This window comes from Gavia stellata, chromosome 4 (assembly GCF_030936135.1).
Source record: "Gavia stellata isolate bGavSte3 chromosome 4, bGavSte3.hap2, whole genome shotgun sequence".
Taxonomy (NCBI): Eukaryota; Metazoa; Chordata; class Aves; order Gaviiformes; family Gaviidae; genus Gavia; species Gavia stellata.
This window is the reverse complement of record NC_082597.1, coordinates 15,667,459-15,692,518: the sequence shown is the minus strand read 5'-3', so window position 1 is coordinate 15,692,518 and position 25,060 is coordinate 15,667,459. Positions and strand designations below refer to the sequence as shown.

The window sequence follows — 25,060 nt, the reverse complement described above, 5'->3', positions numbered from 1 at the left end:
TACTAGGTTATCTGGCTGCTAGATCTCTTGGAGTTTCATGGGCAGCTTCGCCATATTCCACTCAGATGCAATAATGCAGTTAGATGTCTTCCTCAGTGACACGGCCATTGGGGCAGGTTTGTGAGTAACAGCAGCCTGGGGCGGTTTTGGATGTGCTGGAGGACAGGGCTGCTGTTCAGGACTCGTGGAACTCAGCACAGACAAATGCCAAGTCCTGCACCTGGGCCAGAACAAGCCCATGCCTCAGTGCAGGCTGGGACTGACTGAGCAGGCAGCAGCGCTGCAGAAATGGACCCCAGGCCGTGGTGGACAAGTTATACATGAGACACCAGGGCACCCTTGGGGGAATGAAGACCACATACCGGGGCTGTATTAACAAGTGTGTTACCAGCACATGGTGGGAAGTGACTACTCCACTCTGCTCAGCATTCATAAAGCTACCTGTGACCAGTTTGGGGGCCCAGGTACAAGAGAGATGCTAATAAACTGGAGAAAGGCTGGGAAGGGCCACTAAGGTGTCTGGGGGTTGAACAGAGGATGCAAGGGGAGAGCCTGACAAGGCTGGGTTTGTTCAGGCTGAAGGAGGGAAGGTGAAGAGGGGATTTAATTGCTTTGCTCCACTACCTGAAGGGTGATAATACAGAAGACCAAGATACACTCTTCTCAGAAGGCGACAGTGAAAAGGCAACAGAGAACAGCCACAAGCTGCAACATAGGACATTCCAGCTGGATGCAAGGCAAAATTACCTGGAATGAAGGTTGCTCAGCTGAAACGGGGGCTCAGAGAGCTTGTGGAGTCTCCAACTTTGGAGATTTCCAAAATTCAACTGGATGAGGCCCTGAGCAACCTGATCTAACTTTGAAACTAGCTACACTTTGAGCACGAGTTGGACTTGATACCCCCAGATGTCCCTTACATCTTCAATTTTTCTGTGACCCTAGGAAGTCCAGAATGAGGGTCAAGATTTATCCAGCAGGTATCAATTTTTTCTCAGCCAACAGAATACATCCAGTAAGTGAGGTATTGGAACAGAAGGCCTGTGTTTGCTGCATTGGGTCGCATAAGGGAGAGGCTGAAGCTGGAGAAGATGCCACTCCCATCCCAACTCCTCTGTGCCCCAAGCAGCACAGCACAGAGCAGGCTGGCAGTTGCACCTGACATATGAGGATTACCAAGGAGGCAAGATGCCGTGGCACTGCTCTGCAAACTCATGAGGTGCAGGAATCACCAGCGGACAGGAAGGATGCTGAGGTGTGAGTCAAGCATGTGACCAGTTTCAACAAATTCAGTTTTAAGGCCACGTTTGCAGCCACTGGTCCCAGGCTGTCGCAGGAATGGGAAGGGCCCTGGCTCTAGGCATGAGGAGATGCTCTGGCTGCCATCTGGCTGAGCGAAGCCTCCTCCTTCAAGCACTCCCATCCCACCCCACCTCCAGGGTACCCACTGCACCTGAGGTGAGTTGGGTCTAAGGGGACAGTGGGGTGGCCATCCTGCACCGCGCCTGGGACAAGGGAGTCCTCACTTGTCTGTGTCAGTCTATAGCAATTTCTTTGCACCATCACAGTCCCTCCAAAAGGCTAATTTAGCAAGAGCAGAAAGACGATCTAAAACAAGACATCTGAGTTCGGTTTCTGGCTCTGTCACAGATTTCTTGTGCAATTGCTGAATTTGTCAGTGCCATCTGTACAATTGGAGTTGTTGCCAGTTTCGTCTATTTAAGGGTAGTAGGTGGTTGTACGGTGAGACTCTGGTTGAACTGGAACTTTGAGCCATTCTCCTCATTCAGATATATGAAAAACCATTTGGAGCAAAAAGGTACTTATCAACATGACAACATTATTTCTATCATGTAGGTGCTACTTACTGTACCTTTAGTAATTTCTGGAACATTAAACTCATATGATAAATTACTGAAGACTGGAAAAAATTCATTCACTGGCTTTATCCTGATGTAAATGTAGATGATATCTGGAAATACAACAGAAGATTAAACCATTGCTAAGTATGACTGTGAAATTTTATCATGCATATATTCAAAATACATATGGTATTCTTCTCTCCATGCTGTTACAGCACAGGAAAATATCAAAAGAAATGTAAAGGGGATACTTGCTTGAGTAGATAGGACAGGCAATATCTTGCACCCTGACAGTCAAAGAATAAACTTCAACTCCTAGATTAGCTGGGTTTTCTAAATCAATACTTCCAGTCATCTAAATTAAAAAGAAACACAACTGTATTTATACTTCCTTACCTAAAGTCACAATACACATGACAGCGATTACTTTTTTCAGCATTCTGAAAGTGTGGGCTCCCCCTTGGATATATAGAATTGCCCTGTAGGAGCAATATAGGCTATTAATCAATTACAGGATTGAATTCCAGGCTTTTTCTACATGCTCATGCTCTGGTGTCTCTTGGCAATTCAAAACTCTTTCCTTCTGCCAACAAAATATCTTCCCCTTAGGTGCAGGAAGCTTTATCATTTGGATCATAAGGTCTTGGCCTTTTACCTGGTTAATTCATAGAGGACGAAATGGGACTAAAGCACAAGCATCCACTATTTATCATCTACAGGGAAGTTCCTGCAGGGACAGGACACTTCAGATGATATCCTGTTACATTATACATACATGGTGATCAAAGGGCTGACAACAATCATATCCTATGCAGCAATGAAAATACTCCTTATGTTGGCAGATGAAGCAGCTAAGGGCAGTGCTCATTGACATGTATACCTCAGATCAAAAATTAAAGTAAGCCATACAAAATTGTTTTACTGCTCCTGTAGAACTCTTGTCTTTTAGACAGAATGCCTGGTTTTTGTTTTGTTTCCCTTTTTCTGTATTTGTCCATGGTTCTTTTTACAGCAATGAAACAACCACCATTGCACATGTCCAGCAACTGGTAGGGATTCTGGCCAATGCAAATATGCCAGCAGCTATCAGCATAAGGAACCCATATTTTGACATGCAAAATAACACAAGTGCAAATCCCACCACACTTCTGTGAAAATTTACCACTCAAAGTGGTTTTACAATTCTAACCAATGAAGCTGGGAAGTAGTTATTGAGTGTGGGATTTCTCAAGTATTTCAATTCTTCATGCAGAATAGCAAGGATCTTCCACAGTCTGTCATGAATAAATGGGTATGAAATGGCATCAAATTTCTCTGTTTATCCATATCAAAGTTGGTGCTTCAGACTCCCTAAAAAAGGATTTTTTTTTTCAATCATATCTAGCACATTTATTTAAAACTGGAGAAAACAGTTCTCTGTTCACCAAATTCTGTGAATCCATAGAAAGCATCCTATCAAAAGGTATGTAGTTCACATCCAGTCTAAACAGTCATTCTCCACATCACACCCACTGTGACATGAATTACAGTAATTCTTTTTTTCTTGTAGAGACAAGAAATTCAAAGAACTTATATTTCATAAGTTGACTTCTGAAATGGGACAATCTAAAATAAAGCCACAAACGACTGACCACAAGTCTTCCAGACACAGTGGACTCCAGAGCAAAGTTATTGCTTCCAAAACCAGATAATCCAGTGAAATTAAATCGATTGTTTGATGGATCAACATCAATATCTTTACAGTAATTTCTAAGATCAAGAAGAAATGTCCCAGCAGTCATATTTTCATTTGCCTCTTTCCTGTTTAAAACAAAAACATTTCCCATCAGAGCAACTTATATTTCTCCTTTTGAACTTTTCATATATTACACGCCAAAACATTGACTTCCATTTATTTTTTAAGTGAAATCCTAGATTTAATGGGCAACAGTTGATGAAGCAACCCAGTATCTGACTCATACATTGTGGTGGACAACAGCCCTGTACAATGGGCAGGACATAAACATTTAGCCAGATCCAAACCATAAACCTGGAACTCAGCTAAACTTCAGAAGCTGCCATGACATCTTAATCTTCAAGATTAGTTCAGTTAATAACTAGTATTTTAAAACATCTTTACAACACTCATTTCTTCAGTATGTTACAATGTTCTCCTGATGAGAAGCTCATTCTTTTCTCCTTAACTAATAGCTGGACCATTCTGCTGTTTTGTGAAACTAGCATTTCTGGCCCTGCTGTTGCCAGTGAGGGTCCCTGTGATGCACATAATGGAACTGAGGGTGGAGGGTGTCAATTTACATTTTTTTAGTCAACAGAATTAAATACAAAAACATGAAGAACCAACTGAAATACCATTAAGCCCTGATTTTGTTCCCATGTGCAATCCCTGTAAGACTAGTTCTTTATTTGATCACATTTTTCCCCTGAAGATTTTTGCCTCCTTCAGATCAAAATTTAAGCTCACTAGATAACAAAGAGACTGCTGTGTTATTGTCATGGATGTTGTAAGTAAGCAGTGCTCTGAAGAATTGGATTCTCTTCCTGTCAATATGTAAAAGTATGTGATTTAAATACAAGATATTTCTTTTAGATAGTGAGAAAGCAATTTAAACAGATACCCACTAACTGTGTATTCCTCATTGCATAGGTTCTTGGCCTGAGATGCTGGATTTTTATCTGCAGGACCGTTAAAGTACTATAAGTGCACCAGAAGAACTGCACTATGCAATGCAGTGTACCGTGAAAGATCAGAACCCAGGCACATCAAACACTTCAGACGAACAATTTTGACCTCAGTCTTTCTATAACACACTTCATCTGTAAAATGGAGTTAATGTTATGTCCTCATCTGCAAATTTAAACTACCTGATCATCACAAAGGTCTCAAAGCATTCATAGCCCTAGCAAAAAGTCTATGACTAAGTTACTATGCACAGAGGACACGTATAACAAGAGATGATCTGGATTCTGAAGACCTTACAGATTGTATTAGACAAAAAACATGTAGGTCACCAGGGAGAGATTTAGAAGAGAGGATCAGGAAGTTTAAAAAATAAAACTCCAGAACTGACTAGCAAGCTTTCCCTGGTGAATGATTCCCCACAGTTTAGCATAAAGTAGGAAAGGAGGAGCCTGGATCTGTATGGGTCAGAAAAGTAACTCTATAATACATGACTCTGATATCCTAAGGGTTTAGGTATCTGAAAGAAAGAGAAATAAAGTATCTGACTATACAGAGATATTTTTAGTCCAAAGTTCCAGTTTGAACATGTCAGGAAATTGAGTTCTGTGCCCTAAGACACTTACAGTGAACACTAACCTTTAAAGATAAATGTCTATTTGAACCTCTAGCTGTAGTAGGTCTGGGGACCCTAACTGATGTGCCCTAGACTGCACACTGATCTGGGGCAACAAGGCAGCAGTAAGGCAATGAAGAGCCCCAATACCTGAAGGTAGAAGGATTGCATTCTGGTGGGTTGTCATTGATATCGTCAACAATGATTGTGATCTCCGTTTCGCTGGTGTGACCGCCACTGGGACCGTCCTCCACCCGGACTATCACTGAAATGTTAGGATGGAGCCGCAGTGGAAGGGCATCTCGGTCGATTCTCCCAGTCACCTGCAGCACTCCAGTCACTGGGCAGAAAGGAGCCAGAAGTTAGATGCTCACCATGGAGGGAAGTTACAAACACGCCTGGTATACATGCAAGAGGACAGGGTACCTCAGCATACAGGTAGCAGAATAAAAAGTATTCTGTTCTGTGCAAATCATGGCTGGTTTAGTTATTTTTTAAAATTATACAAAATGGCTCTGAAAATTCTGTGTAAGACTTTAATGGATAGATACCCATCGCTCAAAAATAGCCATAGGTGGCTTCAGCAGAGGGCTTGGAAAGCGGTTAGATTTTCCTTACGCTCTCAAACAGCTAGTGCAAGTCAGAGCTGAGTGCACTCACAGAGCATCAAGGACAATGAGCTGCTAATGCCTGTGCTGTCTAGCTCTCTAGCTAGTAAGACTGCTTCACTTTCTGCTGTTATCATTCAAGCATCTTTCAGCACCTCTAAATCTACTCACACATCAACAGAGCTGCTCTTAGCTGTGACAGATTGTGCCAAGTGCTCTGGTCAGCCATTCACTTCATATTTTTTTTCAAGTTTGTTAGCCTCTTTTCAAAAAGAGAAGGTTTTTGTGGCAGAGCATGGTACTATTCCCAGAGCACAAAGGAGGTAAAGGTGTATATACTCTCTGCCTTTTGGAGTGTAATTGAGGGGGAGGGTGGCAATACCTGGCCAAAGGACATTGGGAATCCAAAGCATTTAAGGATCATCCTGATCCCCCACAGCACTGTGCTGTGTGGTACCTCTTACAGCTGTGATAAGCAGTTCTAAAGCAATAGCAGACAAGGAGCAAAGCAGTCACTGCATGCCAGCCCTGGAGCAAAAACCTCAGGGCACTGGTGTATGCACCCCACAGAGCATGGGGAGACAGGGCCGGCATGAGAGACAGGAGTCTTTTGGATGGCCTTACCTGAGGAGGGTCATGAATCGAGCAATGAAGCTGAGGTGCAGATTTGCTATGCGCTTCAGTGCTAGAGCAGATTTCAGGCAGGAGAGAGGGCATTATGGTCTGTGTGCAGCTCTTTCAAGAGCCCCAGAAGGGTCACTGCAGTCCTCAGAGATTAAAAAGAAGGCAGCTAATCTTACTTCCACCCAAGGGACCATCACCCTCCAGCCATACGTCAATATTTGTCAATAAGTCATCTTTAGTCTACTTTCTTCAAGATATCTTACTGAATGTTTGTCAGCTGACTGAAGGATTTGACCCTAATAACATACTGAGCATTTCTTATTTCTAGGGGCAGCCACAAAATAAAGTCAATTTAAACTAAGGCAAAAACATTTTCTCCAAAGTAGCCACTCTCTTTTTTGCATGTCAGAAAGCACTTTTTTTTTTGTCTTACGTGGATTTATGGAGAAATATCTGTCAGAAGACTGGATACTGTAGAAAAGTCTGCTGGGAGAGTCTTCTTCATCAGGATCTTTAGCTGTTATATTGGCAACAAAGGTGCCTGGGCTGTGCTCCTCTGGAATCCTGTAGATTCTTTGCTTTCTACAAGATAAAACAAAATTCAGCAAAGCACACAGCTGTGTTTGCAAGGGCAGCTGATCACAGACTTAGCTGAGCAGCCAACTCTAGCAGCAGAGCCATGGCCACACTGGGCTTAGAGACGGCTATTTGCATGTCAGGGTAAATACCCCAGTCAGAGGTTCTGCCAGCTGGACATGTAGCAATAGCTGAACCGGTATGTGGTCATAAAGCATGACATAGCCACACAAGTTCACTGTCCTTCCCCTGCACCTTTTTCACAGTAAAACCAATTTGACTTTCACAGAATCATGGAAGCTGAAGATGGAAGGAGCTGTTAAGTCATGCAGTCCATCTCTCTACAGAGACACCAGCTTGTAAAGCCACCTGCTTTAATTTCTTCAACATAGAAGCAGTAATGTAATGAATCATCTTTTGGAATGAATGCTGGAGGCCTTTGGGGGACAACAGCATTACTAAAAAGCTGGGTTGCCCCTGCAATAGGTGGAGGCAGGGAAGAGCACTCCAGTGGGTGCCCATCAGATGAACATGCTCCAAACTCCCAGCAACATCTGTCTGTCTGATTCATTTTACATAGAGAAAATGGCTCTTTACTGCTGCCCGTATTGTATGCCAGTGCTCCCAAATTTCCCATGAATTAAGCGAGTTTTATAGCTCAGATATAGTCTGGCAGGCAATTGTACAGGATTGCTTATAATGGTTGCAGTTGCATGTTCACATGGGTACTCAGGTATGCAATTATGGTACTTGAACCACATACAAAAGCAGGCATGGACAAGCACACAAAAACTGTACAAGGAATTTATGAAGGCTGACTTATGTTACTGAAACACACACAAACACAAAAACATCTCCTGCTTCTAGAAATCAGAGCTGAAGGTGCTCAAGAGTTCAGAAAAGCATTAGGAGTATGTTTCAAGACTGAATCCTTTTTGAACATTTTAAACTTCTTACGCCACCACTCAGTTAATTCACTAGTCTGTAGTTCCCAGTATAGGAAAGCATGAGTCCTTCGTTGTCCTCTGAAAACGAACGTCATGGGGCACTTAGCAATTGGAGCAGAGAATTGCAGAGACAGAACAGAAGATGCCATGCCTCCAGGTCTCCACTTGCAATTTTAAAAATGGTTAAGAAGACACAGTATCTTCAACTGTTTTGTTAGCTCATATGAAAAGAAGAAAGCACACAAGAGAGAAATCACACAAGGTTTTCCCAGTAAAAATGTCTAACTTATAGCCAGAAGTAAACAAGGAGTTTGGGAAGGCTGAGGAGTCAGTGTATTTACTAAGTTTCTGTCTCACTCTTGGCATTGGATCTCTTCCTTCCTTGGTCTCCTGTTGCTTCCAGAGCCACTCAGAAACAAAACAAATAAATAGCAACAGATCTCCTTCACTGCTACCAAAAATGCCACCCCAAAATGCCTCTCTGATCACTGGGAAACAGAGGAGGGATAGCTCTAACTGGTTTTGGCTCAAAGTGGGGAACTGCCTATGCCCACAGGGACCACAGTTCTGACCTTTCTGTGGACAGCAAACTCACTACAGCTCCACCTTTGCAGCCCTACCAGCCTCCCTGTGCCCTGCACAGGCCATTGTCTGGTCCCCACCAGATCTCTTGGGAAGAAACGGGAGGTTTTCAAGCACATCTCCATAGCACCAAGTACTAGTACAGCTGGGGAGGAGTTGAGGCCACTTCCTATGCAGCTACGTCTGGGCTGTGTCCTGTTGTCCATCTGTCTGCCACCTGCTAGTGGCTTTTTACAGGATGGTTCAAGCAGACCTTTTAGACACTGCAATGTAATTGCAAAGGAAGCATATGTTTGTTTTCTTGTCTTCTCCTTTGTTTTCCTGACTCCACAAGTTTTCCATTGATTTTAACAGCCAGAATTTCAAAAGGCTGAATGCCAATGCAGTGCTGTGAACACCAAAACCAGATGTGCTTGCATATACTATGGGAACAATTAAAAAGACTCTTTGAAACTCTGTTCTTGACAGCTTTGATCGGGAGAAAATAAAGAAGGTTTGCTAACTTGTCAAGTTTCCCCAGCTCCCATCCCAGCACTAATTATTATAGTGTCAGAAAGTACGTAGCCCCAGCATGCAGTTCACATTTTAGCAGGGGAGAGGCCATACATGTGCATACTGAGGACAGCTCACGAAGTGTAATTTAAAGTTCTTTACAAACTGAGCTGCTCATTTTGGCCTGTAGTGTCAATCTAAAAGGGAGAAGATTCAAACAAATACCAGGCCTTATTTGTGCGATATGAGAACTGAGTCTTAGACTTTAAGTGTTATGGATGCTCAAGTCACTGCAGCTTTCGCTAATTCGAACAAGTAGATAAATATTTAAGAGCTCCTTTAGCATTCCAGACATAAGGATAAATAAACAGAAATGGCAACATTTGGAGGAAATAATCAGTCTAGAACACAATGCGCAAGTGTTGGCACTAGGAAGAGGACTCCTCCTGCCTGTAGCAGTGCAGTAACATGGAGCGAGCTGTTAGCCTTATTGATTATTGCAGACATGAAGTTCAAGTATTAAATAAGTAGCAACAAAAAAAAAATCCATGTCTGTTTCTAACATTTCATTCTTCTGTTTCTTCAGATTCTCCACCCCTTTACCCAGCAAGGTCCAGATCCTTGGCCTCAGCCCAGAAGCTGTGCATTGCTCTGGCTCTGCAAAGCACCCAGAAGATTGCTGCCAACAAGTGGCTGGAAACCTCTTGGCATGGCCCAGGTGCTACACTGTCTTCTTCTTTGCATATATGGCAAGAGGGCAGCCATCATAAACATTCTCAGCAGAGACCCTTAGAGCCTCAGGATCAGGAGACATAAAGAGAGTGTCTTGAATCCAATCAGTGTCTCATGGAAGTGTCAAAGATAAATCAAGAACTGAATCAGATCAGCTTCAGAAACAATTGTCCATCATGCTTTCCACCACAAAACATCCTGCTGGTGGCACATGTATATTCTTTCCCATTTTTCCAAATTTTCAACAATATTCCTGATTCCAACTAAAACTCCATTAGTCTTCAAAAGCTATTTCTGACTTGTGTGTTATGACACAATTTCCTGCTTATGACACAGTAACAGACGACAATGTTTCAAAGATCACTGTGATTGTTTACAAGTGTAAGTGTCTGGGAAGAAGAGGAAGACAGCTCAAAAGTGAGATGTTTTTATGTCTAGACATTTCTGCATGAATAAACATCATTATGGTGAAATGCACGTCTGCATGAAGGGTAAATTCTATATGATTGTATCACACAGGGTAAAATTGATCGCCTTGTCTGAACTTGTCCAAAGGTCTTTGCATAGCTTTAACCTCTCTAAATGCTAACAAGTACAACAAGCTTGTTTGGATGTTCTTAGCATGAAGGCAGAGCCTGGAAAACTTGAAACTATTAAGAATATAAATAAGAATAAAAGAGGGAAATGAGGGCAAAGCTTCCAGTAAAAAACCAGGAATCATAATGAAATGAAAATACTGTTTTCAGTAGTATTTTGTTGTTATATTTACTTGCCTTTATGTTATACCCTCCCATTGGTGCCAAAGCAGTAAAGCTGGGAAAACATCTACATTTTGAGTACAACGGAAGTTTTTCACTCACGTGGTAAAGTAAGGTCTTTCATCATTGATGTTAATTATATTTATATTCACTGTTTTAGTTGAGTTGAGTCCATCTGGATCTGACACTGTTATATTTAAAAAGTAACTGTTAAATAAGAAAACAAAACAAGAATCATCCTGTGGCTATGTAGGAAAACATTTCTCTGCCTACTGCAACCTAATAGACCACATGAATAAAACACCTTCTCACCAATGTGGATCTTTCTCATAATCAAATTCTTTCGTGGAAAAAATGGCTCCGCTTTCCAAGACCAAGAATGGCACTGGTGCAGGGAGCAGTGAATACTGAAATGAAGAGAGCAAGAAATTAGTCTTTGTATCTTTAAACATCCCTCCATTCATTCTTTGCCTTGTAAAATGGGCCAAGTTATAGTACAGTATTTGCCTCAAAACTTTGCATAATGAAACATGCTGACATACAAATGCCGGCACAAGCTCTGATCATCTGAGCTGAAGCAGCTCAAACTTGAATGTACGTGATTTGCTTGACAGCCAGCGGAGAGTCACAGACACTGAATTACATTAAAGCACACACTATTCTCTACCTCTGTAAACTCCAGCTCTGCAAAGAGAGTTTAACATAAGAGGCCCGTCAGCAGAGCCACAGCGTGGTAGGCAAAAATAGGCTTTGTGGTGGCAGCAGAGTACATGCACAAAGGAGAAGAGAGAAGAAGGGGTGAGGCTGGATTTGGGGGGCATAAGACATGCCATGCAGGAGGCAATGAAGTTTAGGAGTCCAGATGATGGGAGAGGCCAAGGAGGGGAGAGTGGACTTTCATGGAGTACATGAGGGTGCGAGGCTGAAAGGTGTTCACAACATCTCGGTGTTAACGCGGCTGTTCAGCAGTGGCATGTAGCAGCAGCTGCTTTGTGGATTGCACAACACAAATGGGTACCGCACCAGTGCATGGGTGCGGGAGGGAGCTGAGCACCCTGACACCCTATACAGGAGGGAGAAAGGCAGCACCCTGACCCCATGGCTGTGGGGTAGCTACCATAGCCCACCATGTCCTCCCTGGTATCGTCCATGTGCCTCTGCCAGGCCATCACCAATAAGCCCTCAAAGACATTTCCTTTGCTAGTGCAGGTGGTAATAATAACCATAAATCTGAAGTATACAACAAGGGTGTCATGCACCATACAAGTAATCTGCAAAATCCACTGAGCAGATCTGTCCAGGGGATGCAACTGATCTTGTGTTACTGTTTGGAAAAAAAAAGGAGGTACAGAGATCTGAGTGAAACAACTTGCCTCCTGCAATGATAGATTTAATTGAAATTGCTAAAAAAAAATACCAGGCAGCTAGGTGATCACAATTCTTTTAACAATTTTTTGCCAGTTGACCTTTCTAAATTCCCTCTCTGGATTATTATATTACCTGTTGCCCAGCATTGCTACATTTGCAGCTTCTTCTTATGCCTGAGATTCATCAGGGGTTAGAAGGCGTGTGGAACTCACTGCAGTTGCTTTCAGAAACAAAGCAGAGCTAAACCCCAGGCCTCTGCTTCCCTCCTCACCAGCTTGGGTTTGGTGGTTTGACTGGGCAAAGCCTGAGGACGGAATTCAAGCTAATTGCTCTCTTGAATAATGCTACACATTGAAGTAGCATCTCCAGGTTCAGTTCTCGAACTTGCTGTCTTTTATAAAGCCAAAGCCAATAAAGCAAAGCTACAACACAATTATTAGGTAAGTGCAGTTACTTTTCCCCTGTCTGCTAACAAAATTACCACTTTCCAGAAATTTTTGCTGATACTGAGAGTATTTTCGGATCAGCTAACACATTTTCTTAACTGAAGGTCACAGTTTGCTCTGGGATTGTCAAAAAGCTGAGATTCAGTTGCCTTGTAAGCAATTTCCTTACTGTCTCATTTAAAAGAATGTATATTGTGATACAGAAGGTTAAAAATTTTATTTACTTTTAGTCACTCTCATCTACAAGAAATGTTTTGCAAGACTTTTTTTTTAAAAAAAAGAGACACAATTTCTACTGTATTTCTGATTAACTATATCAAACTCTGCCTTCAATATCCCTTACTTTTGGAGGACTGAGAACTCAAAATACAAACATTGAGGGTGGGTTTTCTTAGTTTATTATTGAAAATGTTTCTTTTTTCCTGACAAAACCTTTTCCAGTGTTCCTGATAAGGAAGGAAGTTGTTGAAAGATGCTGGCAATTAGCATTTCAGATACAGTGGATTATATAGCCTCTGGGGTTTTTTCTTTAATACAACTTACTTTGAGTTCAGCGTTTTCAGGATCAGCTGCATCAACTTGGTAAATGCATTCTGGAGGTGTTCCTTCCAAGACATAGATTCTCACAGCTGCATGGATGTAAGTGCACTCGGTGTTAATTGGGTAAGAATAAAGGACATGGCAGCAAACATACTGATACACTGAAGTTGCCCAGACGTATTACTGCCTGCTGCATTTTCTCACTTCACAAGTGTAATTCCAAAATCATCACAGAGAGCACAAATACTCAAAAGATAAAAAGAAATCAATTGCATATCTGCAAGCAGGCAACCATCACTGTGAGTTGCAATATGAATTGTGCCTTTGGGAGAAAGACTGATCTTTACATACGGCCTATCTTGAGCCGCTCGCTGGGTATGGAGCAAAATGATGCATTTGGGCTACACCTCTGTCTCTCTTTACTATGCAGATCCGGAGAACGTAGCCCCGTGCTAGATCCCTGTCCCCTCCTCTGTCCCCTGCCAGGAGAGCTCAGAGACTTTCCTCCTCATTTCTGCCTTTTCTTTACACCTGCGAGGTAAATAAATAGTGGATGGTCTGCGCTGACTTAAATTTTTGCCTTATGAAGGGTGCTAAGTCAGTGCAAGGTGTATTTCTTTCCATGCCAGGAATCGTCACAGCTGGGCCATCCTGTACTAGGCCACTGGCAACAGGCTTCTCTCTCCTTCAGTATAGCGATTAACAGAACAACAGATCTTTAGATCACATCATTATTTGCTTTATGCCCTTTCGTGCCTGCTGGTCCTGCTGTTTCTGGACTATTAATTCCTACTGTGATCCCTGCTGACTGCTGCTTCTCATCAGAGCAGTGGGAATCCCAGAGCAGTGTAATGAGTTGTTCCCAGAAGACAGCAATATGAATATAAAGTTTAATGAGAGGGAGATGCTCTTTCATAACCAGAGAATGCACAATTAGTGTCTAATTGTAGCTGGTACTGTTAACTAAAGCCACACAGTTAGACAGATCAGACATCTGTGCTCACCAATTTATGGCAGCTCTAGCTGAGAGTTAAGCTGATGCACTTATTTGTAACAAGCTCCCACGTAGAGTGTGTTTCATGCTGTGCCGATCCCCTGAAGTGTCACATTTAATTATTATTAGATTCCAGCAGCACCCATGATATGCAAGACACCAGCTATACTGAGAAGATGACACAGCCTCTTCCCTAGGGGAAGATAATTTGCTTTACAAGTAATGTATGGAAGCAGGAACGTCAATGTGCTTCAGAGGTATTAGTGAAGCAGGATAGATTTGAGCTGGCCTGGTCTGAACCCACCCCGGCAGACAAGCCCTGTCCTCTGCAGTGGGCAGAAGTCGAGGCTGCAGCCCCGCTGCACAACTGACCGCTGCAAGGGCTGCAAGTGGCAGCCTATGTAATACTGCTGCTGGGGGGGTTCAGCAGCCAGCTCTGAATACCTACCACAAATGGATCACAGTTTGGTATTTTCAGATAGAAAAAAAAAAGAATGCTGAATTATTGAATGCTCTTCCATATAGTGCTGTTAGAATATCAAGACCCCAAACAGGCTCTCAGTAACTCATGAAATAATAAGAGCATATTTTTAATCACTACCTGAACTGTTCTGTCTGTGTGTGAACACATAATAAATACTTTGCTATACTCTGTCGCCTCATGGTACAATTTTTCCAGGTTCCTCTCATTAGAAAATAAACAAGATAAGATTGCTCAGAGAGTAAGACAATTATTTCCTGTCCTTTTTATTGATGGTGTTGTCACTCATATTAGGTACTGTATGGTATGCAAAGCCTGCACTGACAGCTGGGGTCCAGACACGCCAGTCTCATTCCTAAGGCTACTGCAAGCTCCTCCCTGTTGCACCTTTGTCAGCGATCTGAAAGTAAGCCTGGTGAAGGCTATCGGCCCCATGCAGGAGACAGATCTCTTCGCCTCTTTCCATTTGCACCACCCTGGATCACAATCTCTGAGATCTCACTCTTCAAACTGATTTTCCGCTTAATTTCTCACATACAGGTGCAAATGCAATATACAGGTGTAAAACATGGGCAGAGCAATGTTTCTATTGTTTTCCCTCGGAAATCCTTGCACAGACACAATGGACTCTAATATAAATTTATCTTGCTTCTCCAAATCAGTCCAGTTTTCAATAAACTACTGAAACATGTACCCATACTCAATGGTTATATCCCCACCAAACTTCAAGTTTCTAATACATACTTCTAGGTAGGTATTCATCTCACCAAAAAAAGAACATATATATTCTTTGGTATAAAAAACTTTTTTTTCCTTATAATTCTTCAGGTGCTTCAAAATGCTTACATCATTCTTGGTCAAAGCTTCAAGAAAACTGAAAGGGCATTTCCAGAGATGAAGCATACCAAATATTTGTGTAAAATAAAGCTGTGATAAAAACAGTGTCCTGTTCCTCCCTTGTTTTCCTAAAGGAAAATGCTTAGACCACTTTAGCTACAGGCACTGTATGCAGCTATAGGGGTTTTTAATCTGATGTCATCTTTTCAAGTATTGTTCTTTTCAAATACCACCACTATCTTACTTTGAATTGCCATATTTCCTCGAAATACAGGACGTTCATTTTTATCTGTTATGTGGACAGTCAGTATGTTAAGATCAGTTCTTCCAGTTGTGTCTTCAACAAAAATCTGTAAATCAAATCTCTTTGGCATTGTTTCATAATCTAGGACAGGGTTTCCAGTGGTAACAACCTGAAAAGGAAATATTATTACTAGCACATGATGCAAGAGATATAAGTTACAGTTTATAAGAGTGAATGCAAGTAAAGGGACACTTTTCATCAGTAAGCAGTGAGTATTTGTATATGTTGTGGCTTCACAGAGCAACTCAAGGACCTCTTGTACAGGGACAGTTTGAGGAGGAGAAAGTCTGGAAGGAGCTGTCCTGCCTCACAGGCAATGCTTTGCCTTCAAGACCAGGACTACATCTTGCAGGTACCTGTCTGTGCCAAGTCCTCACCTTTCCACACCAAGCTCCAGGAGCAGCCAAGGTGTGATGACACTGAAAACTTGGAGAAAGCCCTGCAGGACACAAGGGCAGCTTCACTATTTCTGTGAGTCAGGAGCACGAGGGGGAAGACCTTTTACTTGCAATAAGGACTGTGAGGGCAGGAGACTGTACAGTCTGGCGGGTACCAGCCCCTTCCTTGTATAAACTGTGTCTGGGAGAAGACTTGCAGGAAACCAAAGACAGGGGGGAGCTGCATGAGCACACTGTATGAGAGAGGGACCAGAACTGTTTGGTGAAAATGTTGAACTTATTAAAAAATAACATAGGCCTTAAGTTTTGTAAGATTGGTAAGGCAAACATTTGCTTTGGGTTTCTTTTTAAAGACTTCCAGCTCTTCACATCACCTCTTAACACAGAAAATGTACAAGCACAAGACTGACATTCCATGAAAAAATATTAAATACATTCATTTTGTATTTAGGATGAGTCCAGAGCAACAGCAGGATGCTGAAAGTTGTATGCCACAATATTCACTGCTGAAACTAATAAAGAAACAAGAACTCTCCTTTCTTGTCCAAGAAAGGAAAAGGTGACTGTTAAATTTGCTGTGTAGCTAAAAAACTCTGAAGCTTGAACACCAGTAGCAGAGGTGTTGTGGAGAAGGAGAAGAATTGGGGCTCACAAGTGTGTGTGACAAGGACCGTGTCAGTGTATTCACAATACTGTAGAGTGGAGGAACCTGGAAAGAATGAAGAAGGAGAACGATGAAATAAATCCTTGATTTTACATAAGACGCCATAGCCAGAGGACAAATGCAAAAGCAATGTCAGCACAATTAGGAGACAGAAGCCAAAACAGAGCCAATTAACAAAGACAGTTGGAGGAGAGCAAACAGAACCACAAACGTTTTATGCCTTCTGGTATGTAAAACAGCTGCTCTATGGAACCTGGTGGATCTTTTTGTTACAATACTGCAGGAGAAAACAACTGTGTCCTGGATGGTCTCCTTCTCTCCTATATTGTGCAAATAGAAGTTTTCCATAAAAGTGATGCAAACTCAGAAAAAACATTCTACAAAAGCTTGTAACACCAGTGGGAAGGTTGCTCTCCAAAATGAATGCTTGCTGGAGACCTAAATACAGTAAACAGATGCAATGAATTCAAAATGAGGAACTGTCCAATTCTAAGCAGAAATTAAGTGCTCTGGGGATTATCCCTCCAGTTCACAGCCAAATATTTTCATTGGTGCAACTACAGCCAGACTGCCTAAATACACATCTTCCACCCTCCTTTAGAGAGACGTTGCAAATGAAGATGTGAATCTAGATGGTCTCTTTGTAGGTTGCTTTTGAGAACAGCTTGCCACCGGCGTAGGCTGTGAGCCACAGTTCACCTCTTCTTCAGGTAGGAGTAATGCTTACTGATAAAGGCAGCACTGTATACACTTGAAGCACCTGCAGACTTTGTGAAAGGTGGTCTAGAGTCATCCCATAACTGTCTACCCCTCATTCCACCTGGGAATTTAACTGGTCCCTCCTCCCCCTTTCAATCCCGGGATGCAGAGGGAGCATCACTAACAGCATGAAGGTAGTTTCAGGCAGCAGTATGCTTTCATGCATTCAACACATCTTCTGCCCATGGGTTTCTTCAACCTAGTGTAAGGCAAGGAGGAATGGGCAGGGCTCAGATCTCAGAAACTGTGACTTTCTCAGAAGTCTCAAAACATATCAAGAAATGTGATACTGCCTTGGTTTGCTGCAACAGGAGTAAATGTGCTTCATAAATACAGAAGAGCCTGTGCTAACAGGTACTTAGCTGATCTGCAAACCCCATAATTCATACAGGAAATGCTTCCTTTTTCTATATCTTAGCGAAGATTTAATGGCAGTAGGTAGCGCTGAGGTATCTCATTTTGGATCACATTACTTTTGCAAAACATTGTACCAATCTGCTACAACATAGCATAAATAATTAAAAGTAGCAATGCTCATCAAATAAATGAACTAAGGACACTCATGTGTATTTATCCTTGTCTTATGAGTCATAATTAGCACTCAACTCCTAGTTTGCAGAATTCATATGTAGCTTGCTTTATAATTTTCTCATGACTGATATTCACTGGCCCAACCTCTTTGTTTCAGTCCCTTGAGTGAGTTAGAAAACCCTGAAAACAACTACAGTTCAAGGAAGGCATACCAAGTCCTCACAGGCCATTCCGGTAATGGGACTGTATAAACTGGCACGGATATAAACTGGCACATTGGAAGAAGCAGTCCCCAGCCTATACCTTTCTTAGCCATTCATTTTCATCCTTGTGTCACTCTCTGCACTGTGCTAGAACAAGAATTTCTCCATCATCTATGCCATGAAGAAAATCAAGGAGAGACTTTTTATTTATTTGCAGGGTTATTTTTCCCCTAGTTTAATTTGTCAGTCCCACTCAACAAGCAACGACATAAAATGCTTGTGCTGCACCGTATGGAGATGGCATGGGACAGGAACAAGCAGGTATAGAAAAGGGCTATGTTCTGCAGCAGAAGGGATAGCTTTAATTCAAAATGCCAAAATACAGCCTAGGAAGGGAGTCCCACATTATGAATTCTCTGTCAGCAAAGCCAGCTTAAGGGACATATCCATTTCCAGCTGCCTGTTACATCCCCTCAGCTGAGCCAGTTCAGGTGTTTGTGCAGCCACATCCTATGCTTCACAGGTGAAAGAGGGCTTTTTTGAGAGTTTTTTTGACCGTTTCACTGATCTGGCTAGGGAGCAGCTAAAGAACCAGCAGAGCTGGCACAGCTGAGCTTTCTACTCTGCTGAGAGATGGGAGCATGGGAACAACAGCAGCTCTCCCCAGGCAGGTTAGATCAACGAGCCACAGCCACCTGGGGTCACAGTCTTAATTTACCAAAATTTTCTCCCAGAAACTTCAGCAAAGAAAACAAGAAAAGAACCCTTGTATCAGTTCTGTGAAAACTTGAACTTCCTTGGAAACACCAGAAAAATGTATTCAAATTAACTTTGTAAGTTCCTGCTCAGTGTCTATCTGTACCTTTTCAAGACACGCTTCAGTGCCACTGTTCAGGCTCAGACATACAAGTGAGTTACAATGGGATGACAAGTTATCATCCATCTGAACACTCATTGCCAGTGACAAATGTGAGCTAATACTTGCTAATTTATCCAGCAATGAAACTTATGCTGAAGTAATAGAAATTGCTTTGCATTTGCCATGGGACAAGAGCACGCAACAGATAGAAATAGATCACAGATGTGTGGAACTGTGATAACAGCTTACCTCAAGAAAACTTCCTCATGTGTCACAGCCCTTGTTCAGAATTAAATATGACTTTGATCTGACTCAGCTTACTTTATTTTGGAAGTGAGTCAAATTCATTTTAATTCCAGGTGAGAGTGACCAAACAGAAGCTGCCTGTGGTTTAACTAAGCCACTTTAAATTCACGGTGACTTCATATAAATTAAGTTGAAAAACTATGGACAAATGCTCAAAACAGAAGCAGGTCCTATATGTCCTTCTTCACATCTTATTTTCCAAAAATCACATTTTTTCTATCACAGAATGAATGGAATTATTGTGATAGGTGGGTTTTGCGTAGATGCAATGTAAAATTATAATCACTGTTGCTATCCATTTGTCATATCTATTACAGCATGTCCAAGTACTACCACAGTCTACATTTGCAACTCTTTTCTGATTAAAAGATAAGACACTGTGCACTGTCAGTGCTCAGTAATCCAGGAAACATCAGCCTACATGACTGAACATTGCTGAAGCTAAACGTAAAACTCACGCTGTATTTGAGATCTCCTTTTGATTCAATATCAAAAGCCTCTGTAAGTGGATTTGAATTTACTATGGTAGGAAGTATTGCAACACCTTCAGAAGACAATGGAGAAACAGTTACATTAAAGGTATAAACTGAAACACCAGCTGCTGTATTTTCTTCAACAGTGCTTGTTGCAGGTAAGCCCTTAAGCAACTGGGTTCTTCTTCCTGAAAAATGAAAATGAATGTAATATTACTTCTGGGAATCTTAGGCTAGCAGGAGCACACAGCTTGCGCCAAGAGCTGCCATCAACGAGCACAAAATGGCCTGATTCTCTTTTTGCTTATGAATGGTGGCTTCACATAGTAGTAAACCCAGTGCTAATGGCAAAATAATCAACCTTTTCTCTAATCCAGTACTATACCATACTATACATCTAGAGTGTCTGATGTTAAAGTAGTATTGTTACTGCATTGTTTGCCTTCATATATGCCTTTATATAGAAGCAAAGAAACCGAACATGTTTCTATTATTTCATTTCACCTCCCGTGCTAATTGCTGCCTCTGTGCACTAATCACATCAAAAAGCACCTTGAATCACACAGGGCTGGATGTTAAAGAAGCAAGCTTTTTTTGTGCATTACACCATCTGCAGTGCCCATTTCCTCAATTTTCTCTCTTACTCTTTCTAGAATAAGAGCACTCTGACAACCAACAGCTTTGTGTGAGCTCCTTGTTTCTCAATCAGACCTCTGGGTTCTCCAAAACAAAATCTGTGCTTGCTCTGCTGTTTAGCTTGTGGATTTTGTTGTTTTACCAAAGGTCTGTAGTGCTTTATCTCATGAAGACTGTCTAGAAAACATAAATCAGGACATCCCTAAACTGGCAATGTACCTCAACATCAGACTACGGCAAGGCTGAATGTTGCCTGGTAGGGCTTCGCTGGCTTGTCCAAAATACTTGCCAAGAAAGCTGGCTGTGTTCAGTCAAACTTCCAACATACTGTGTGCTAAGACGGAGGCAAATACCGCTCACTCAAGGGCCTAGCCAGGCTGTTCACACACCAGCAATTACTGTAGCAAAAGCTCCATGAAGTCTTTGTTTTTGCTGGGCAGCTGCAAGGTAAAAAGCTGCTATGGGAACTAGTCTGAGGCCATTAGGGCTGTAGCATGTTTCCGCTTGGCTGCTCAGGCTCAGCCTGGAGCTTGGGAACACAATGCCAAGGGGAAATCTGCTGCTTTGCAACACCTCTGCGGTGTGAGACAGAACCATCTCCCTTTGCCCCTTCTCACGTGGCTGGGGAAGGATGGCCCACATCAGCTACCAAAGAGGCACTCTAATTGCCATTCCTCCAACAGCAGCAGGCTTTTTAATCTGGAGGGGAAGAGTTCAGCTCCAATACTTTCCAATTACATTAGAAGAAGCCTTAGTGACTTTTTCCCCAAACTACCAAAAAATGTTGTTTCCCTACATCCCTAGAAAAATTTCGGAGCATTTTAGGGATAGCCCACATATGGCCTTTGTGAGATAGACATTGCTCCTATTACTGGCCTCTCAACTAACTGTTCCCTATAGGATCAGAGAAGACTTAGGATCCCAGTGCCTTTGGTACATGAGAAGCAAAACTAATAGCAGTAGATGAGTCCACAAGACAAAGCATGGAGTCCCATGGTCTCCCTTCTTCCCACTTCCCACCCCAGGAGGCACTTGTCCTTGCAGTGTTTCCTGGAGCACTTCTTAGAGCAGCGTGACTCCATCAGACACCTCCAGTTCTTCCTCTTGCAGCCTGCAAGACTCACTGCATTGTGGGGAGGAGAAGGAGAGAGCATGGGGGGTGTTCTTCATGTAACCAGCCATGCTAGGCTGTGGTGGGAGATTTTGCCTGTGGGAAGACCTCTTCTGAGCACAGGGCCTCGCTGGCAAGAGGCAGAGCTGAGGCACTTCCCCAGAGCCTCTCCACAGCTGCATGGAGATTCCCATACTCCTACACTCCAGATACAGCAGGCCCATGGATCACTGATCTGGCTGGGATTACTCCGGCATGTGTGGAAAAAAAGGCCTTGGAGATGCTCTGCAGGTGGGTGAGGTACAGGCTCGGATGTGGGAGACTGTGAGGTGGGAGCTGCCCTTAAGAGTTAACCTGAACAGGTTACACTGACACTCTGGTAGCACTGTGTTCAGCTGAGCTGTTACTGATTTATGTCAGTGGAACAGGACCCATTGAAGGACTGAGGTTTTATCAATGTTCTTATAGGTTCTGGAAAACATCATCAACAAAAATCACCCATGCAAATGAGACTGGGCTGAGAGGGGCTTCTGGGGATACATTTCCATAAGTGGAGCTGCATTTTGAATATAATCTCCTGTGGGCAGTACCTGATGAATCCAGTTCCCTCAGCAAGCCACAGTTCATTAATGGAAACCATTCATAAAATCAATGAAATAATTTATAACATTTAGAAATGTAGAAAGAAAAGAGTTGCTATTTTTATATTATCTCTAAAGATTTCATTGGCTGTTTATTCAGGATTTGTCTTTCTAAATCATTAGTTCTTACTTCTTGCTCTTTATTTTTAACTGAAATTTTCGGTACTGCATCTAAATGGCTTCTTCTTCTTCCAATTGATTTTACAAAAGCCCTCCTTCCATATTCACAAGTCCTTGCTTACCTCCTTACTTCGGAGAACAAAACATGCTTGAAGCAATTTAATACATTATTTATCAGAATTACCAGCCCCAAACATTGACAAATGCTGAGTCCAAGACAAAGCAATCATGAGACTGGCTTTGAGAAGTATATATATATTTAAATCTTCTTTATCTGTGATTTGTTAGTCTTTACTCTGTGCTTGAGTCACGCCTTCAAGGTTGTCTCTCTCCACAGCCATGCAAGTTAGAAAAACACTATTTTTCAAGGAAAGTTGATATTCACATGCAGTGTCCTGATCACAGTTTGGGGGACATCAGGAAAATCACCAAATACTGACAGGTTCCTGAGGGTTGGCAGAATTCTTTCAGTTCCTTGAGAGCAAAATGACCCTACCTGAGCAGCTAGCTTACTACAAGCAACACCAGGTGCTCCATGAGCCACACAGATTGCAATTTGAAGATCTACTTCAAGTTGCTAGTGTGCATATAATCATATTGGCAAATGTCCCATGTTTTTACACTGGACAAAGATAGTGATATTACCCTACTAATACGCTCCACAGGTGTTTTCCTGTTTGGTCCTGTTTGGTTGCTTGTTTTACTTCATCAAATAGAAATATTTGAAAGGAGAATACTGGACTATTAATACTTGATATTGCTTCTTGGAGAGCTGACCTCCTTTCCCACTCCAACACTGTCACACTGAGCAGTGGCTATTGCACACTGAAGTGCCTCATCCAGCAAAGTGTCTTAGCGGGGGAGTCATATTCTCTTCCTTATTATACTGCTGTAACCACAGAGCTCAATCTATTTCAGTAGGAAAATGATTGTTACTTGATTTTTTCCGTCCGTGTCTGATCCCTAAATATGTATTATAAAGTTCCCAAGAGGAAGTATAACAGCCAACAGTGTTCTAATTTTAGCAGCATAATGAAATCATGTTCTTACCAGATACTACTCCCAGCAAAATGAGAAGGAGCATGCTCTTCATCGTCTTTATGACCCTGTCCCTCATGGTCTCAGGATGCAAACTGGAGAAAGATCATGGTATGTTTTCCCTAGTTTACATCAGCTCCATGTAAATTCTTCCTCTTTGTCATGCTGTGGAGTGAGAAACGAAACAAAGGACCCATGTCTCTAAGGGAGTTTCTAAACACCGTCAGCTTGTTTGCTTGTCAGAGAACCGCTCCTTGCTGACACTCCATACACAGACCTTGGCCACACTTGAGAAACAATCATTAATAGTCCTTTTGCTGTAATCATCTTATTTATTGAAGCATTATGAAGAGAATCTAGTATGTTCTAAATCTGGAAATACTGTGCTGCTTTCATCGCTCTGGCAAATGAGGTGCTCTCTTCACACACCAGGATCAGTACTCATGCTTTCTTACTTAAACCAAGAACCTGAAGTTTTCTCATTTCTCTGGGTATCAGAAAATTATTCAGACCACACACACTGCATACCTGGAGGTGAGATTGCAGCATATGTACATAATGAAGTTAGCTTTGCTGTAGCTGTCTCAGGAACAGCATGGACCACTATGTAAAGTGCACTGGCTCCCTTAGATGAGGCATTTAGCCAGCTATCCCACAATACACCCATGCAACTTTTTTTAATCTAAGAGCAGTCCTACCATTTTTTCATGGAGCACAGTATAGAGGTGACACTAATACTGGAACTGGATGCAATATAGATGCATCAGCATTAACTGATAGAATAATTTAGGTTGTAAGGGACCTCTGGAGGTCATCTAGTCAAACATCCTGCTCAAAGCAATTAGATCAGGTTGCTGAGGGATTTGTCTAGTTGATTCTCGAACACCTCCACACAAACTTAACAGCTCTGCTAAGAGGTAGGATTTAGTGATTCAGGTTTATCACAGCTCTGGATGATCAGTGTGGACTGATTTGTGAGCAAAGCTAGCATTTCTAGATGGTTCTGCATGACACACCGTGGCTGTCCCAGTGAAAGCTGACAGTAGGTCAGAAAGCTCTGTCCTGTGCTCCTGTGTTTTGTGTAGCATGAGCATGTTAATTGAACATGCTAAACATGAACAGCTAGTTTAACGCTGGGGCGGGCACTGCCTATGCTTGCTGTATGCACACCTTAAACTACTGTACAGATGTGCCCAGGAGGATTCTGCTGATACAATGAAACTGGAAAAGATGCATCAGTAAAACCTACTGACTGGAACTGAGCCATACCTACATATCTGATACTAGTTTGTGAAATCATAAGAAACATTCATTTGATGGTTGATCTGCAACTATTTTAAAGTGCTTCTAGGGCCTTGCCAAGTCCAGATGCAGCCTGGGTTTAAAGTGAATGTGGCCACACTGTATCATCTGGCAGCACACACTGCATCAGCCTCTAGTACTGAGGAAGCTAATCTTCCATTGCCCCAGGAAATGTGTGCCTAGACTTTATGTTAGTAAAAAAATATATGGACAACCTAATCCCCAAATGACCTAGTTATGCTGATAAGATATTAATGTAAATGTATTTTATTGGCAAAAATTCTAGCCTGCCCCTTTACCTACCAGATCATTGCCCATCCCTTCATATGCATTTCCTGGGTCCACAAAGAAGCTTTTGATCTGACTGGACATCTCACAAAGAAGAGGTCTGTGTGCACAGACATGAACCAGGCTTGTTCAATAAGCTTGTGATCTCTTACTAACTATCAGAACACCTTTCAGTTGCAATGTATAATCTCTCCCATTATACTGCTGTTTCTTTTACTGTTGAAAGAACTATAGAAACATGTGGGCTAAGTTTTAAAGTAACTGGTCTTTCAGATACATATTTAAAT

General features: G+C 42.1%; 1 protein-coding gene across 1 annotated transcript in view; it reads right to left on the bottom strand.

The window, feature by feature from the left end:
• The window catches only part of CDHR3 (cadherin related family member 3), a 36,782-nt gene extending 13,520 nt beyond the window's left edge, over positions 1-23,262 (bottom strand). The window contains exons 1-11 of the mRNA XM_009821472.2: positions 23,196-23,262; positions 19,623-19,825; positions 15,385-15,553; positions 12,832-12,917; positions 10,787-10,881; positions 10,577-10,681; positions 6,821-6,969; positions 5,306-5,495; positions 3,491-3,659; positions 2,115-2,214; positions 1,871-1,969 (exon numbers count right to left, since the gene is read on the bottom strand). Coding sequence (XP_009819774.2) covers positions 1,871-1,969; positions 2,115-2,214; positions 3,491-3,659; positions 5,306-5,495; positions 6,821-6,969; positions 10,577-10,681; positions 10,787-10,881; positions 12,832-12,917; positions 15,385-15,553; positions 19,623-19,825; positions 23,196-23,262 — 1,432 coding nt within the window. The remainder of the gene's footprint in view (positions 1-1,870; positions 1,970-2,114; positions 2,215-3,490; positions 3,660-5,305; positions 5,496-6,820; positions 6,970-10,576; positions 10,682-10,786; positions 10,882-12,831; positions 12,918-15,384; positions 15,554-19,622; positions 19,826-23,195) is intronic.
• Between the last annotated feature and the right edge of the window lie 1,798 nt (positions 23,263-25,060).